Raw genomic sequence first — 15,326 nt, forward strand, 5'->3', positions numbered from 1 at the left:
TCTGATACCACTTGTAGCTGATACGTACTCGATTCGCTCTCGATCGCACTCTCTCAAACTCTCTCGCTCTCGTGTGTTTATAGTGTAAAGAAAAAGAATGCACACAAGACGTTATAGAGTTCCCCACTTCTCCACCGGGTACTTCTCTCTTCAGGATCGGTGTCCCGGAATGCACTATCAGATATTTTCTTTTGTTACAATGAGCTCAGATCAGTTACAAGTATATATAGAACCTTACTCTCGTAACAGAAAGACGACGACTCCTTCAGCTCCGCTTCGCAGCTCCGCTTTGAGTTCTTCCGTGATGGGCTTGGACATAACCAGCATGGCCCACTAAGTCAACTTCATGCTATCTCGGCCCAATCATCTGTCTATCTCTCATGGCCCATCCGATCAATGTGATCAATGAGGCCGCTGATACTTCAACACAGAATCATAACCTTACAGGGCCTCACATTGTTTTTCTCTTCTGATATTCATATTCCAACCTTTGATCTCTAAAACTATCATCTCTTTCATCATCAAATTGTTTTAACAAGTAGCATAGATAAATAATATAAGGAACAACATAAAACTTCTTATGTTAAATGGTAGTCCGTAAAATGATTATTCTCTTCCATTAATGAAGAGTATTTACAAACTTTGATTTTCATATGTGTGATAAAAATATTACAAACTAGTAAATCCAATCAAACGCCTTATGCATATTGGTCTCGCCTTGAGAAAACTCGTCCTCCCACACTTTCAAATAGATACCATTTTCTCTGGCTCTCCAATCCCACAAGGTTCCCCTATCGCTGGGACTTACCTGTTTGAAAGCTGTGAAGCTCTGAGAGTGTCTATAGTTAGGTCCTTGTCTCAACGTACACATGAAACGCGTGGTCCCCCAAAAGTTGGTGCGGAAGTAAATACGATGGTGTTCTCCTGGTTTCTTAATCACTGGCTCCATTCGGTCGTCTCCGGAGAAACAACTTATCCAGAGATATTTATTGAATTTGAGTTCGTTCGCAATCCTGATGTCGCCGTATACATGGCTAATCATGCAGAAGACAACACATAGAAAGATTGAGAGATTGTTCATTTTTTTCTTAAGTTACTGATATGATGTTTAAAACCTTCTGTGGTTCAGGTTATATATATACACATCTTATTAGGAAGGGATCCCCTAATGGAACATAATCACGGAAATTTTACGAGATATTTTCTTCCTTTAACTTTGTATCTTTTTATTTCTTTCTGTTTATTCCATTGTAATTAATTGTGATTAGTCTCTCAACACATTAATTACAAGTGTTTTTCACTAGCCTTTGATCTTATTTTGTAATTTTACGTTTGGGTTTGCTCTTTGATGCATTGTACCTTTAAACAAAGGGTTTGATGAAAAAAGGTTGACAAAAAAATAATTTAATTCTGATTAGCAGATTTGTTTACGAGATTGACTTTCTTCAGGGATCTAATTTGAAAAAACTCTCTCATATATAATTTGTAACTAGGTGTTTGCCCGCGATTTTGCGGATATAAATATTTATGAAAATTATATATTATGTTTATAATTTGAGTCTATTAGCTCAATATACCTAATATGAAGCAAAATTAAGAAACTACCCTAATTCTCGTAAAACAATATTTCCTGTAACAAAAATAACACAACTTGACTATTTTACCCTTTGATTGATCGCGTGACAATAAGAAAGAGAAATCATTCAACACCATCTTCACTATTTATCTTCTTCTTCATTATTTATCTTCCTCTTTATTTCTGACAATATCAATCTCTTCTCTTATCATTCATCGACAGCAATAACTTCTCCTCAAATCCACATCTCCCAATCTTTTTTTTTTATCAATCCTTCAACCACGACCGATTTTGTTACAATCACTATCATACGTACACTTTTCGTATCGCTTCCTCATTGCCACTGTCACAATAATTCAATTGATGCTCGATGTGCCATGTACTCCAGTAAATCATTGACTAAAAAAGGGCTTTTCTCCCAAAAATCTCTCCGATTTATAAAACATCAATCCGAGATCGCACAAAAGAATTTTCTCTAATTTATGAACTTTTCCATTAGATTTCTGAAATTTAATATTAATGGATGAGTTAGGGATTGTGATTTCTAGAATCATCTTAGCAAATAGGCAACTGCAACTCGTTCAAGGAGAGAAAAGCACAGTACATTGAGAAAATTGGGCGTAACAACTAGTATGCTAACAAAAATGTTAAACGCTACACTTTAACGTAAAATGTTATATAAATTGTTAGTAGATAACTTATCCATCCGAAGGTATGCTCCCAATGAATCTATCAAAGTATATTAGCATACTACATGTTTTGTTAGAGAGTTATATTTACGTATTAACCGTTAGTAATTGTTTGTCACATCTAACAAAACATGTTTCAGTTAATGGAAGCTATCTTTTAACATCTTACCAACTATTTTATAAAGTGGCAACATGCTTTGTAACATCTAATCAAACATGTATCAGCTAATGCTTTGTAAAATTCTATCAACTATTTAGTAGTTAGCGGCATCCACGGTTTGGTAACATATAACCAAATTTGTATCAGATCACAATGCTTAACTCGTATCAACTAACCCAATATTTATCGGTTAACACCATTCCAGTTTGTTACATAGTGGCTACAATTACTTGTAATTGAAATATATGAGATCCAAGTCACAGCCATCGATCTTGTAAAGACGCTACTCTTTCTTCGACTATATTCATGATCTATAGCCCAACACGCTTTTGCAAACTCATGAAACAAAGACATCGCTATTGCACATGCCATGGAATGACTTTAAATCCCCCATATTGTGTTCGACTTTGATCAAACTGCCAAAACGGTTACGGTAATAATCTTGTCGACATAGAAACACGAATTGGAGCCATGTGCTGCTTTGAATGAACATATCTAGTCAAAAACAGATTCTTGGTGGTGGAACGTTGAAGACAAGCTTCAGGCCGAATGCTATCCAACCTCGACCTGACGAGGCTTGATGACTGTCTGAATCGAGATGATGTTCTTTCCATTTGTGATTTTTACAGAGAATGTATGAGAAACGACGACGGAAATAGCATATGAACAAGCAAGAGATGACATCGGATGAAGTTTTGTTTATAGCTGAAGAAAGAGAAAGGAAATTAATTACAGAGATGAGAAAGAGATGTAAAGTGGGGCTGAAAATTCAAGTAGACACGTGAGAGAGAGAAAGGAAAATTTGAAAGTGGGCAAAATCGGATTATCAAATTATGAACAGTGTAAAAAACAGTGATGTGGTAGATAGTTAATTATGAATTTTTGTAGGTATAGAGAGCCTAAATACTCTTATAATTTTATAATTTTGAATAATAATCATAATTATTTAAAATAATATTTTATTTTAAATAGTTTGAAAATCAAAGTCTTGATATTATAATCTTAGAAGATTATTGATATATAGTGTTAATTCTATAATTTTATTATAAGTTTCCAAAAGTTTTTTTATGACATAATTTTTGATTAATAAAAAACAAATATTAGTGAACAATAATTTATTTTATAACATTCTATTTTTGCATTATTTTTTCTACCACTTTATTTTTTCAGAAGTAAAATAGTTACAAATAATTAATTAACAATTACAGTACTACGTAAACACACATGTATTTCGGCAAACATATAAAAACATTAAATACGTAAAAGCATAAAATAACAAAGAATGCAACCAAGAATACAAAAAATAAGTTTTTTATTCTTCACTGATGTTTTATATATGTATTCTTTCTTTTTTCCTCTTACAAAATAAGCATGTCAATTTTATTATAATCAAAACAATATCAATAGAGTCTTAACTCTAGTCCCGTATTAGTATATTATTTCTGATTTTCAATTTATATATTACAATAAACTTTTTCATTGATTAATATTATTTTAAATAATTTACCATATAATTTTATTATAATCAAAGCTATAAGAATTATATTAATAGAATATATTAACTTTAGTCTTGTATTAGTATAATGTTCCAATATTTCAGTTTTATATTATAATAATTATTTTCATTTATTAATATTATTTTAAAATACTTACCATATATTTTTTCTATTTTTAAATATACAAATACTTTAATCATTTTTTAAAGTAATAACTCAACTATACAATCAACATTTGTCACTGAAAAATGACTGAATGTTTTTAAAATTGTATATTTGACTGTTCTACATTTATTGGACACATTTTAGAAAAAAGAATATATATAGTGAGTATAAGAAAATATTATTAGGTTTAGGTTTATTAGTTTTCTGTAATCTATAATTTATTGTATCCACTATTAATATAAATATGTTAAAATCGTTTATATAATTATTTTTATCATACCATATTAATTTATATGTATATTTTAAATTTCTATAATGTAATCTATGATATTTAATTGTTTCTATAAACAAATTATGTTAGTTCTTCCAACTTTAAAATGTTTAATTGTTTGTATAGTAAAATAGATTAGATTAAGTAGTTCTAGGATTAATTTCCTTTTTAAAACTTTAATTAAATAAATAAAATTTCAAATATCAACAACCAATCAAATTAAGAGAATTAATTCTAAACTTCACCTATGAATGATATCTAAGCAAAAGTCAATTAAGTGACTTCTCAGTTGATATATATAGTAGGATTTAAAAGTTCAGAAACCTATTCAGTTTTTGGTTGGGTTTCAGTTTTTTTAACTCCAGAGATATAGGTTCCATAGTGTTTCATTTTTTCAGATAAATGTGCTCGGACATGTACACTATCTAATATAAAAAGAATTTTATTTAATTCCAAAAATAAAATTGTGCTTTGATAAGAATTTATTTAATTCCATAATGATTATTATGTCAGCTGATGAGATATCATTTCAGATTTCATATCACAATTTCTATACTTGATGTTACTGGTCAAGGAACTCATGGGGCCATGAACATTGATCCGATCCTATCTGTTGGATGGAAGAAAAAAGACAAAGAGTAATAGTTAATGTAAGGCCTGAATCTGTACAACGTTGTGTCAAAGCCATGGGGTTATGTACAAATAAGCCCATTGATTTCTTCTTAGACAAGAAAACGAAATACAACCATTGAAAAACTTAGTCTGTGATGTTGAAGTATCTTGGGTTTTCTGGGTAATGGTACTCCACATTCAACTGCAACAAAACAAAGACGAACCAAAAAAAAAAAACTGATTAAAACTTAAAACGTTGGTCAAGAATCAGAAGGAAAAATCTCAAACGGTACCTTTCCTTCATCTGAATCTGTGTGGCGTTGAGGAAACACGACTCTCAAGTCGTTGTACAGATAGAATCTCCTCTTCCCATCTGAATCCAAGTTTTTCTTTTGCCCCGTGGTGTCGTCATTATCAGGTTTCTTTGAAGCTTTCTTGGGTGATGGGCAGATAAACCTCAGGTGAAGAGCGTACCGTAGAGCACCAGAAGCACCGTTACATTCTTTGGAAGATTTTGAACATCTTTTCTCACTTTCGTGGGACTCATCAGGTTTCTCATCTCCTTCCACTGAATCAGATCCTTCACAATCGGTTTTGTTCTCTTTTGCACAGCTTCTGGCTTTTCTAGTGTTCTCTTGCGTTGATTCACTGGTTGGATTAGATGATCCCAAAGTAACCTTTTGGCGCAAGAAAGTCTGTATAATACCCCCCACAGAAACCCAGTTAAACAAAAGAAAACTAATGTTCAAACTTCTTTTATTTTGTTTTTCACATACAACAGAACATGCAACAATTAAGTTAAAAAGGTAGATCAACTAGTGGAAATGAAACCACCACTGAGTTTTTTTCTCCAGACCTTATGCCAAGCTTTTCTAGAGGCTATACTATTGCTCTTAAGGCTATAGCAAGTACATTATATGATTCTTCTTTCTTCAACACAAAAAAAAATATAGTTTTTTTTTTCTACAAGTCAAAAAGAAGAGAGTGTTTGCTTTGAAGGGCTACGAGTAAAATGTTTTTATGTTCAATATTACCTTTGTTCCGGCTGGCATATCAGTTAAGTCATAGTTACAGAGGAACGTGTGAAGAGGTGTTTTCTCAGGATTACTAAGAACCTGCACAAAGAGCAATGAGTATTTGGAAACACTTTCAACCACCACTCAGATGAGTTTTTAGCCACAACATTTATAATGAAATAGTATCAATACCAGATGCACAAGGAAAAAATAAAGAAAAAGGATATGTATACCAGTTGAATCCGACCCTTCATGGGGATCCTTAGTTGGCTCTTGGAGGAGCTCTGAGCATCAAAGTTGATTGGACTTGTTTTCAACTTCTGGCTCCAGAACTTGTTCGATTTAGATCCTCCACCAAGATCTATGGAGGCATAGTATAGCAAGACGCAATCATCACCAACACTGGTTACTGAGAACGGAAGCTTCTGTGATTTCGGAGATATGTCTCCCCCAGCTATACTAAGAACCGCAAGAAAACCGTCAATCTTCTGCACAGAAAGAAACAGCAGAAAGTCATGAGTTAACTTTGTTGATGAGTCATCAAAGCATCAAAGTTAAAGATGAAAAAACCTGATTTGTTGTCCCGCATGACAATCTTCCTGTCAACAACGACTCCTCGAAAGAACCAACCAATGACCTCTGAATGGGGCGTCCACTCAAGCTTCTACTGAACCTTCTGCACGGAGATGAAGGAGTTGGTTCAACACCTCTCTCCATTGAAAACGCTCTCCTTAGAGCATACGCATCATCAAACAATCTACGGTCGATTCTTAGTTCTGCTTCTTCACTGATATTCCTCAACTCTTCCACTATCTTCCCGTTTTGGCCAGCTTTGATTCTCTCAGAAAACTTCGGACCAAGCGGTGAGAGAGAGAGCGGTGGAGAGGCGGATATATCCTTATCACAAGGTGAGGTCCTATTGGATGTAGCAGAGGTTTCATATACTGGTGAATATAAGCAAACCTCACCTTTTGTGGGTCGGTGGAGGTCTGCAGAGTCTAGCAGTGGACCGTCAGTGAAGACCATGGAGGAGAGTCTGCTACTGTTCGAGGCGTTCTTCCATTCCCAGTGAGTAGATGTGGCTGTAGGAGTGGTGGAGAGATCCAACCTACCAGCGAGGTTAACCTTTGTGTGATCTTGTGCGACAGAACCGGGGAGCCCACTAGAGAGACCAGAATAAGTAATTTTTTGGTGGTTGATACTGCTGATATCAAGCAGGTCACCTCTGAATTTTACAGGGAAGAGAGTATTAAGAGGGGAGAGTACTCGTTTCCTGACCAACGCTCCACCAATATCTGCTCCTGTGACTCCAACGGTGGATGACGACAGAGAGTGATCAACAGCTTCCTTGTCCAGTGAGCTGGTTTCGCTTGATGCAAAACCAACTATCCTTCTAGCTCCAGTTAGACTTGAACTAACACTACTAGATGAGGTAGAATGGAATCTAGGCTGATCATCAGTGAACTCCAGAGGCTCCAATGATGTCTTCCTATCAAATTCTCCAATGGAAGAGCAAATGCCTTGGTCGCTCCCTCTGTTAAGGCCATCTGAATCATGGGAAGTGGAATACAAAGGCAGACTTTGCGAAAGGCTGGAGCTTGGAGCAGACGAAGCTTCATTCGATTGTTCACTTGAAGCAGTCTGTGGTAGACCCATAGCCAATGCTCAAAGGACTTTATCAAATAAAAAGTTGTGGTCCCCTAAGGGTGGTGGATACCTTGTTGGAACTTGTGAAGTGACAGTTTCCAAATCCCTACTTTATCTGGAAATCTCGTACCAAAGCCTTGCAATAACAACAATACTACCTCTATCTCTAGTGAAACAAATTGAAACTAGAACTATGTATCAGTGACAGGCATCCACAAGTCGTGCATTGCAACCCGCATACAAGAAACTAAACACTTGAAATTTATTCGACAGTGGTTTATGTCAGAGCGTCCTGGAGCTGTATGGAATTTGAGGGTGAAAGATACAGAGTTCATTGCAGTTACACTTTCCTGAAACGAATTAGACAGAGATACATAATCAATTACATATCAAAAACAATAAAGAACAAAGCCAAAGTTGGTCAGACAGACTCTTAAAGCTTAAAGCATAATTATAGCACAATTGCAGACGTTTAAGGCTGACAGTTCCAGTTTTTTAAGAAGGTATACGATAAAAAAAAAAATCAAGACCCGGACACATTCACAATAATAGCCAAAGTAATTTTTTTAACAAATGTTTTAAAGTTTTAAGAAAGACGAAGAGATCAAACAATACCAGCCATTCAGAAATAAAAATATACAAAGAACATAATAACTTGAGCTAAACCAAAATCATCCTCGCAATTTCTCAGTGTGAAATTTTCAAGCAGACATCATTACTACAAGACACGTATATAAGTATTGAGCAAAAATATACAAATGATCAAACATAACAACAATAAAGTGATCAAACATATGATGATCATGAACGCAACACCATGAACCACGGCGTAAAAAACAAAAAAACAAATCAATCTGATCAATAAATACTTCAAAAGCTTCTCATATAAGAAAAATCCCCAGAAAACAAAACCAGCTCATCATCACCATCAAAATCATCGAAAACAAACACCGATGCAACCACATAACTCAAACTAATCAAACAAGGTAAAAAAAGACATAAACAGAAGTCCAGAAAAAGTCGGATATAATAACAACGCACCAATACAATCTGTTCAAGAGAACGTTTCAGATGGAATCATTCACATGGATCGATTAATCAGAATCAAACTGGGAATAGAAACGAACAAGATGAATCCAGAAGAAGAGATAGAAAAAAGTTTTAGAGACGAGGAAGAATCTGAAGGAAGGGGTGAGAGAGAGAGAAAGAGGCAGAGAGAGGTTTGTTCCTTTCCCCCTTATCTTTGCGTCTGTTTATAAACAAATCCCAATTAACTCAGTCGCCATTACATTTCTCATTACGTTTTGTATTTCTCGAGATACGATTTGATTACACACACTATACATTCTTTTTTCTTTTGATTAAAGGAGAAAACTACAAGTTTGGCATGAAAAATACGCTTTTCTTCTACTACTTTTGTATTTTTACCATTATTACCGTTTTTATTGTTTTACCAACTATTGCGCCTCCAACGAACAGACACAAAAATATGTTTTTTTTTTTTTATAAAAAGGACGACGAGACAAGAAAGCTGTTGGGAACTGAGATGAGCTTTTGTTTTTGCACTTTCTCTGTTTCACGCTCTTATCCCTTAGTGGGCCGCAGATATTATTAGGCCCACTTACTAGTGGATCAGATAGAATAAGCCAAACACGTGATCTCACGTGATAGAGACGTCAGATGTTTCTCCTCCATCCAATGCGTGCAGCATCTATAGCATAGCATAAACGCCGAAACACTAACAACATTTTACGCAAAAAATGCCTAATATATGTCCATCATTTACAACATGATAGAAACCCGAAAAAAATTTCACAGATTTTGCGATGCATGGATAGTAAATATGAACCTAGAAAGGCCGAGAAGCTTCTTCCATCATTTTCTTCACTCTCGTCAACTTCTCTATTTCTTTCAGGACCTGAAGAACAACATATTCTTTCAGAAAACTTTTCACAGTTGTAACCATAAGTCAAAATGTTTAATAATAATAATCATAAAGTATTAAGACTTGCCTCCAAAGCAAGCTCTTCAGAAGTTACTGTTTCCAAGTCTTCACATCCCAGCTTTGTAGCTATTCCTGGTTCAAAGAACAAAAAGTAGCATGACTCATATAATGAAACGATCAAGGTTATATTTAGAGACTTGTGAATAGATTCTTACTTTCAAGGGAAATAACTGCATCTGCTGTATCGTAACCCTTTCTTGATTTTTCGTAACTCGCTTTCAATGCGCCAAACAACTGCTTCCATCATGAAACACAGTTTCTTTGTAATAACACCGACGGAAACTTTAAGCAGGTCAGAGAGAAAGAAAGAAAGAAGAAAGACCTCAGGGGACGGTTTTGAGCTGAAGGGAGCATCTCCTTTAGCTGCGATTTCCAGAGGAACATCGATCCATATGGAGATCCCGTGTCTTAGAAGCGCACTGTTCAAGTACTTAAGGTCAAACGAGAAGCAGACAGAAGAGAACTTTAAAAGTCTAGGCAGAGTGTGTATGTTTTATAAAAGTTCGAAATGGGAGAGAAACAACTGCGGCTTCTTATAAAAAAACATACAGATTTGTCAAGCTCTGGACTGCACCATCTCCAGCGCAAACTACAAGCCGACCCATAGATGATAGCTGCTTCAGCACTTCAGTCTGTAGAAACATATCACAAGAGTCATCGTCAAAAACCATTATGTGGCACTTAGATTGGTGTCGAGATCAATCCTCTTTCGGAAATGGATGCATTTGATCAAATGATATAATTTACCTCTGATTCCATAAAAGATTTCTCATCGGCTTCCTTTAAAGATTGAACGGACGCATTTCCACCAGCCGCCTCTGCGATCAAATTATCACTGCACAATAAGAGTAAAAAGAGGTTAGGAATAGTGTGAACGGACTTAACAAATATTCAATGTGAATTTATAAAGAGGACAAGGATGATTAAGGACTTAAGGTGGCAACCCTCTGTTATGGTCTTATGGAGGTAAATAGGACAAACAAAGAGGGCTTAAACCTTAAAGCTTATAGATTAACACTAGTCATCGGATAAGCTAAGTAATGAGAATGTCAGATATTCCGGGCATTCTCAAGAGCTATATAAGTCCCCAAAAAACAATATAGAAGCAGAAGAGATTCTATCAAACACACGAGTGGCATACCTATCAAAATAGTAATATCGTAATGACTCAGCCAAAAGCTTGCCCAAGTTGGTTTTAATGTGGTTAGTAACCCCTACACCATATTGTTAAAGCTCACACATAAGTATTCATCCCTACGAAGTCAGCAATTAGTTCTTTAAAAACAGGGAGAGGCCTTACCAACCAGAAATATTGAAGCTCCTTTGAGTTGAGGGGATATGTCCATAGCTTTCCTCTGAGTTTTTAGACGGAAACAGGTTAAGAGGAAGCAAAGCTGATTACATCAGTAAAAAGTAGGTTCTGTGATAAAAACTCTCACCTTAACAGCATCAATGGGATCCGAATCAACAACATTGACCCCTACCCAACAAAACAATAAACTGATAAGATAACCCGTGGTTCAATCAGGTAGAAACATTTAGTACAGTTTCACCAAGTTCTCGAGCAGACAGTACTAATCGTGAGAGAAATTCAGGACACAACACACAACTAGTTCAGCATCAGACATATCGTCGAACACTTCGAAACAAGTGTTCGCATCTCTAAAGTACCAAATTAGAGCTCGAAAAAACTAACCGGTGGAAGCAGACTGGTCGGCGAGACACGGAGACGGAGCTATACGTCTGTGAGAAGAAATGAGTTTCACAGAAGAAGAAGAAGAAGAAGAAGACAGCAACGGTGCACTTCGAGCTTGAGGATGGAACAAGGGAGGAAGAAGACGAGGAACGAGTCCAGAGGAAGTTAGAGAAGCAGACGCAGCAGAGATCTCCATTGACGAACGACGAAACTATGTTTTTCTCCTCTCTCTAGATATCCGCCACGTATGTCTATCGAATCAGCTCAACGTGATAATTTTCTTCTACCATTTTTTTTCCGGATTTTAAATTAAAATAATTATAAATGTATGCGTTTACGCTTGTGTTTCTTTTTTATTATATTAAAAACTCTCGGACATAAACCGCAGTAATATAAAAAGAGAGAAATATTAAAGGGATGAAAAATGAACAGAGGCTTCAGATTTACAATGGAGAAGTGAGGGCAAAAAAAATTAGAGAATACGAAATTAACCAACTAAAGAATTATACATATATACTGACTAGTAGTATATTCACTTATGCTGATTCTCCTAATTCTCGTTTTGGTCAAATGCGACGCCGTAGCTTCATCGTTCTATCAGCTCTCCTACTCCTGCAAGATAGTTAATAACCTATGGAGGTTTCAATAAATCCACAACAAGGAAATACACTTATGATAAAAGTTCACAAATGTATTTTAAATATCTTTTAGGTAAACAATGAAAAAGATAAAAACATTTTTTTTTTGTTGTGTTTTACCTCTGATTGGACTGGTCTGAGCAACTCCCGTGGACTCAAGCGGCCGAGACAGGGTCATTGGTGTTAACGGTGGGGATGCTACTCCGTCTTCGTTCCGTCCGACCGCTCGTTGAGCAACGGCTCTATGGTTATTTGAAGGTATAGAGTAGCTTCGAGGAACGACCAGTGGAGGAACAGGCAGTGGCGATGCCACAATGTTGGTGGTGGACGGAGGAGCGAGAGTAACGGTGTTTTTTCTTTCTTGGTTCCATCCGGTTAGAGGCGCCGAGTGACCAACCAGAACAGGGGATTTGGCTCGTCTTGGCGGTGGTGGAAAGTGGCCCGGTGGTCTCGGAAGCTCGTGAAGCTCGTTATACCTCGGGGAAGAAGAAGACGCAGGAGGAGGTGAAGCTGTAGGGGAGGCTCTCGGAGAATGAGACTGGTGTACAGGAGGAGTCGGCAGAGGACGAAACGTGTCTGTGGTTGTGGTGGTGACAGGTTTTGATGATGAGGGTTTGATTGGTCCGGAAAATGCATATCTTACAGCTGCTTGCTGTTGATGAGGATGCTTGTCTGTTGTAGAAGGGCGAGGGAGGCGGACGTAGATGCTGTTGTTTTCAGCGTCTTTCCCGCTTTTAATCGGTTCTAACGGAGATGAATGCCATATGTTTCCGACGCTGTGGTTTGCTGGTCTCGGGTTTAAAGCCGGGTTTGAGTACCGCGAATCGCCTGGGGTTGGTAACACGTAAGCATTGGAAGATGGATTCGTCTTTGTTTTCTTTTCCGGGAACAACGGAGCTGAATAGCTGGTCATCCTGTGAGGGTACTCTTCTCTATGATCAGCATTTACCTAGAATGACCAATGAAACTATCGCAGTTGAAGCAAATTTGGTTACAAAAAATGTCAAATGGTTATGGAGATCATAGGAAAAGACACACCGCTGATGTTCTTGTTACAGAAGGACGAGGACACGAGTGGTCTGTATCGTCCATCTAGAGAGAAACAAGAGAGCATAAGATCATTCCGCAGAGTCATGTTTCTTGTCATTTTTAATTCGACTTACCTTCACTGAACCCCATGTTGGAGAAATAGAAGCAGCTTCTACCCTCTGCTCATTTTCTTTGTACGCAAAACTGAGTTCTTCTTCTCTGTTAATGTATTGGCCATCATCATCATCATCCTCACTACTACCTTCCACTTCCTTCTCATGAACAGAGAGATCACAGTCAATGTGTTGTCTCTCTGCAGAAACTCTTACGTGACGCTCTACTGCATCCAGCGATTTCATTCCAGTGTAAAACAGACGCATCTAAAAGAATCATCATCAGAAGAAAAAAAGTTAAGAACACATAAGAAGTAGAAGAAGATCAAACTTCCATGTAAAATGCAATATAAATAAGTAATTTAGTTTGATCTTTACCTGAGCAGTGTGGTGACGGACTGCTTGCGTGAGGAGACTACGAGCTTGTCCTTCCTTGAGAGATTTCAATCGAAAAATGCACATCGTTGCTTCTTCATGAAACTCATTGTAAGCAGGTCGAGACTCTGGAGGAATATGTCTTTCTCCTTTACTGCTTTTAGGCCTTCCTTTATCTTTCACAAGCGCCATCTCAAACACATTTCTGAGTAGTTTAAAAGCATAGAAAATGTTCAACGCACAACTTATCACACTGCAAAATGAAAACTTCACTAGTGAAAAAAAACCAAACCTCTTCTCGTTACATTGTTGCTTCATATCCTGCTCATTTAAAAAAAAAAAAAGAAAGGGATAAGAGAAACAACTCAAACAAGTAAAGCGTTCCTTGAAAACAAGAAGTAGAAAACTATGGTTATACCTCAACAGTTCTGAGGTCATTGAGAAGTGATTCTGATGGGGACGTAATCGTCTTGAATATATGACTACGCTGAAGAGTAAAAACAAAAAACAAAAACAAATGTAAGATTTCACCAGGGTAAAAATTACAGAGTTGGTGATTACAATGAACAGCTTACATATGTGTCAAGAAGTTTCTGGAGATCAAACTGAACTTTACCCAACATAAACAAGATTCTACCTACAGAAGAAAAACCAATGTTGCAATACACAATAGGGAAGTAAAAGTTGTACAATAGGACAAAATATTAAGCGCTTACTGCTTTCTTCGTCGTTATGAGGCGCAATTTGCTCCAAACAATTACCCATCTCTCCCAATGACTCAGAGAACTCTAAAAAATTGCATTAAGAAGTGTAAGACCATTTTTTTTCTGTTCATAAAAAAATATATATATATGAAATTGGATGTTTGTTTTACCATAAGCACTGTTTGCCGTTACAGCAGCAGCAGCGAGTAGTCTATCGTAGCAGTCTCTCATGTCTTGCATATCCTGAGACATCACAAGTTAGTGTATCTGAGCTTAACTAGTGTTACACTAGGGTTTGCTACCAATTCGAAAGTTTCTAAATTTGTTCTTCACTCCCAAACCAGAGAAAAAAAAAAAAGTTTCTAAATTTAGTCTTCACTCGATCAAACAAGGAATTTGTTTTCCTTCCAAATTAACTATCAGCCGCATAAACCCTAGTAAAATCTCTCCACGATTCCTCGAAACCACATTAAAATTCGCGAGGTTTTTTGAAATTTACCTTGCCAGCTCGAGCGAGTTCGTCAACAAGTGCCGTAGCGACGAGCTCTCCTTTCTCCTTTGCGTCGACCTTATGCGACGTTAGTTTCCTGAACCTCCCAATCGAAGCTTTCATCGTAATCACCCCACACTTGAAAAATCAACCCTAATTTATCAAAATAACTCTGAGAATTCGCAGACTGTTCTTCCTCGGGATCGAAATCTCAGTGAAACGACTCGGAGAAAGAGTGAGATTCAAGTATCGTACGGATGTGTTCAACCACATTCAAGGAAGGCAGCAGAGAGAAAGATTAACAAACAAACAAACAAACAAAAAGGTTTTGGTCAAAAAACAACAGATCGAAAAGAAAAAAAAAAAGCAGAGAAGAGAGACGGAGACGGAAGCAAGAACGATCCAACGGCGCATATCTCTCGTGGTGAAATTATACGAGGGGAACGAAACGACACGTGGCGATATCGTAACGGATAGAAGAGTCAAAAGTCAAAGATGGATGACAGGGAAAGAAAGCGATTCTCATTATTTGGGTTTGACCGCCAGTCGATGGTCAAACACCTCTTGTCTTATTTTGACAAGTTTGATTAACTGTTTCTTTTGAATCAGACAAGGTATTTAATAGTACGATTTAGATCTATTAA

General features: G+C 36.7%; 4 protein-coding genes across 7 annotated transcripts; all 4 read right to left on the reverse strand.

The window, feature by feature from the left end:
* Nucleotides 1–613: 613 nt before the first annotated feature.
* On the reverse strand, nt 614–4,753 carry LOC106408136 (S-protein homolog 17-like). The gene has a single exon (XM_048762086.1). The coding sequence runs from the start codon at nt 1,079–1,081 to the stop codon at nt 677–679; it is 405 nt and encodes a 134-aa protein (XP_048618043.1). The 5' UTR covers nt 1,082–4,753; the 3' UTR covers nt 614–676.
* A 232-nt stretch (nt 4,754–4,985) lies between these two features.
* On the reverse strand, nt 4,986–8,923 carry LOC106410263. Of its 2 annotated transcripts, none has more exons than XM_013850753.3 (6): nt 8,674–8,923; nt 6,556–7,982; nt 6,219–6,470; nt 6,004–6,084; nt 5,263–5,664; nt 4,986–5,171 (listed from the first exon to the last, which is right to left on the reverse strand). In XM_013850753.3, exons 2-6 carry the CDS (start codon nt 7,639–7,641, stop codon nt 5,115–5,117), a joined length of 1,878 nt encoding a protein of 625 aa, XP_013706207.2. In that variant the 5' UTR covers nt 7,642–7,982; nt 8,674–8,923; the 3' UTR covers nt 4,986–5,114. The 2 variants fall into 2 exon arrangements, with proteins under 2 accessions (XP_013706207.2, XP_013706206.2); XM_013850752.3 differs by having other exon boundaries at nt 6,219–6,473.
* A 433-nt stretch (nt 8,924–9,356) lies between these two features.
* On the reverse strand, nt 9,357–11,658 carry LOC106410266 (probable inactive shikimate kinase like 1, chloroplastic). Its single transcript, XM_013850759.3, has 10 exons — nt 11,334–11,658; nt 11,077–11,117; nt 10,938–10,992; nt 10,779–10,851; nt 10,385–10,472; nt 10,187–10,269; nt 9,960–10,056; nt 9,793–9,871; nt 9,645–9,709; nt 9,357–9,550 (listed from the first exon to the last, which is right to left on the reverse strand). The coding sequence occupies exons 1-10, from the start codon at nt 11,527–11,529 to the stop codon at nt 9,482–9,484; spliced, it is 846 nt and encodes a 281-aa protein (XP_013706213.2). The 5' UTR covers nt 11,530–11,658; the 3' UTR covers nt 9,357–9,481.
* Nucleotides 11,659–11,724: 66 nt separating this feature from the next.
* On the reverse strand, nt 11,725–15,062 carry BNAC07G24000D (uncharacterized protein At2g33490). Of its 3 annotated transcripts, none has more exons than XM_022706197.2 (11): nt 14,692–15,062; nt 14,363–14,435; nt 14,205–14,276; nt 14,064–14,125; nt 13,907–13,970; nt 13,781–13,809; nt 13,492–13,693; nt 13,135–13,380; nt 13,010–13,063; nt 12,092–12,920; nt 11,725–11,945 (listed from the first exon to the last, which is right to left on the reverse strand). In XM_022706197.2, the coding sequence occupies exons 2-11, from the start codon at nt 14,363–14,365 to the stop codon at nt 11,920–11,922; spliced, it is 1,587 nt and encodes a 528-aa protein (XP_022561918.2). In that variant the 5' UTR covers nt 14,366–14,435; nt 14,692–15,062; the 3' UTR covers nt 11,725–11,919. The 3 variants fall into 3 exon arrangements, with proteins under 3 accessions (XP_022561918.2, XP_013706208.2, XP_013706209.2); XM_013850754.3 differs by having other exon boundaries at nt 13,907–13,975; XM_013850755.3 differs by having other exon boundaries at nt 11,725–11,964; nt 13,907–13,975; nt 14,692–15,060.
* Nucleotides 15,063–15,326: the final 264 nt, after the last annotated feature.

Source organism: Brassica napus, chromosome C7 (genome assembly GCF_020379485.1).
Source record: "Brassica napus cultivar Da-Ae chromosome C7, Da-Ae, whole genome shotgun sequence".
In the NCBI taxonomy this organism is placed as follows: Eukaryota; Viridiplantae; Streptophyta; class Magnoliopsida; order Brassicales; family Brassicaceae; genus Brassica; species Brassica napus.

What these genes read in the sequence shown, in the direction of transcription:
- LOC106408136 (XM_048762086.1), bottom strand. Translation starts at nt 1,081, where the DNA reads ATGAACAATCTCTCAATCTTTCTATGTGTTGTCTTCTGCATGATTAGC.
- LOC106410263 (XM_013850752.3), bottom strand. Translation starts at nt 7,641, where the DNA reads ATGGGTCTACCACAGACTGCTTCAAGTGAACAATCGAATGAAGCTTCG. An exon ending in TGAAGGGTCGGATTCAACTG is followed by an intron (nt 6,085 to 6,218) that starts GTATACATATCC and finishes CTCTTTGTGCAG; the next exon opens with GTTCTTAGTAATCCTGAGAA. An exon ending in ATATGCCAGCCGGAACAAAG is followed by an intron (nt 5,665 to 6,003) that starts GTAATATTGAAC and finishes GGTATTATACAG; the next exon opens with ACTTTCTTGCGCCAAAAGGT.
- LOC106410266 (XM_013850759.3), bottom strand. Translation starts at nt 11,529, where the DNA reads ATGGAGATCTCTGCTGCGTCTGCTTCTCTAACTTCCTCTGGACTCGTT. An exon ending in CGACCAGTCTGCTTCCACCG is followed by an intron (nt 11,118 to 11,333) that starts GTTAGTTTTTTC and finishes TTTGTTGGGTAG; the next exon opens with GGGTCAATGTTGTTGATTCG. An exon ending in ATCCCATTGATGCTGTTAAG is followed by an intron (nt 10,993 to 11,076) that starts GTGAGAGTTTTT and finishes CTAAAAACTCAG; the next exon opens with AGGAAAGCTATGGACATATC.
- BNAC07G24000D (XM_013850754.3), bottom strand. Translation starts at nt 14,805, where the DNA reads ATGAAAGCTTCGATTGGGAGGTTCAGGAAACTAACGTCGCATAAGGTC. An exon ending in AACTCGCTCGAGCTGGCAAG is followed by an intron (nt 14,436 to 14,691) that starts GTAAATTTCAAA and finishes GTGATGTCTCAG; the next exon opens with GATATGCAAGACATGAGAGA. An exon ending in ATGACCTCAGAACTGTTGAG is followed by an intron (nt 13,810 to 13,906) that starts GTATAACCATAG and finishes TTAAATGAGCAG; the next exon opens with GATATGAAGCAACAATGTAA.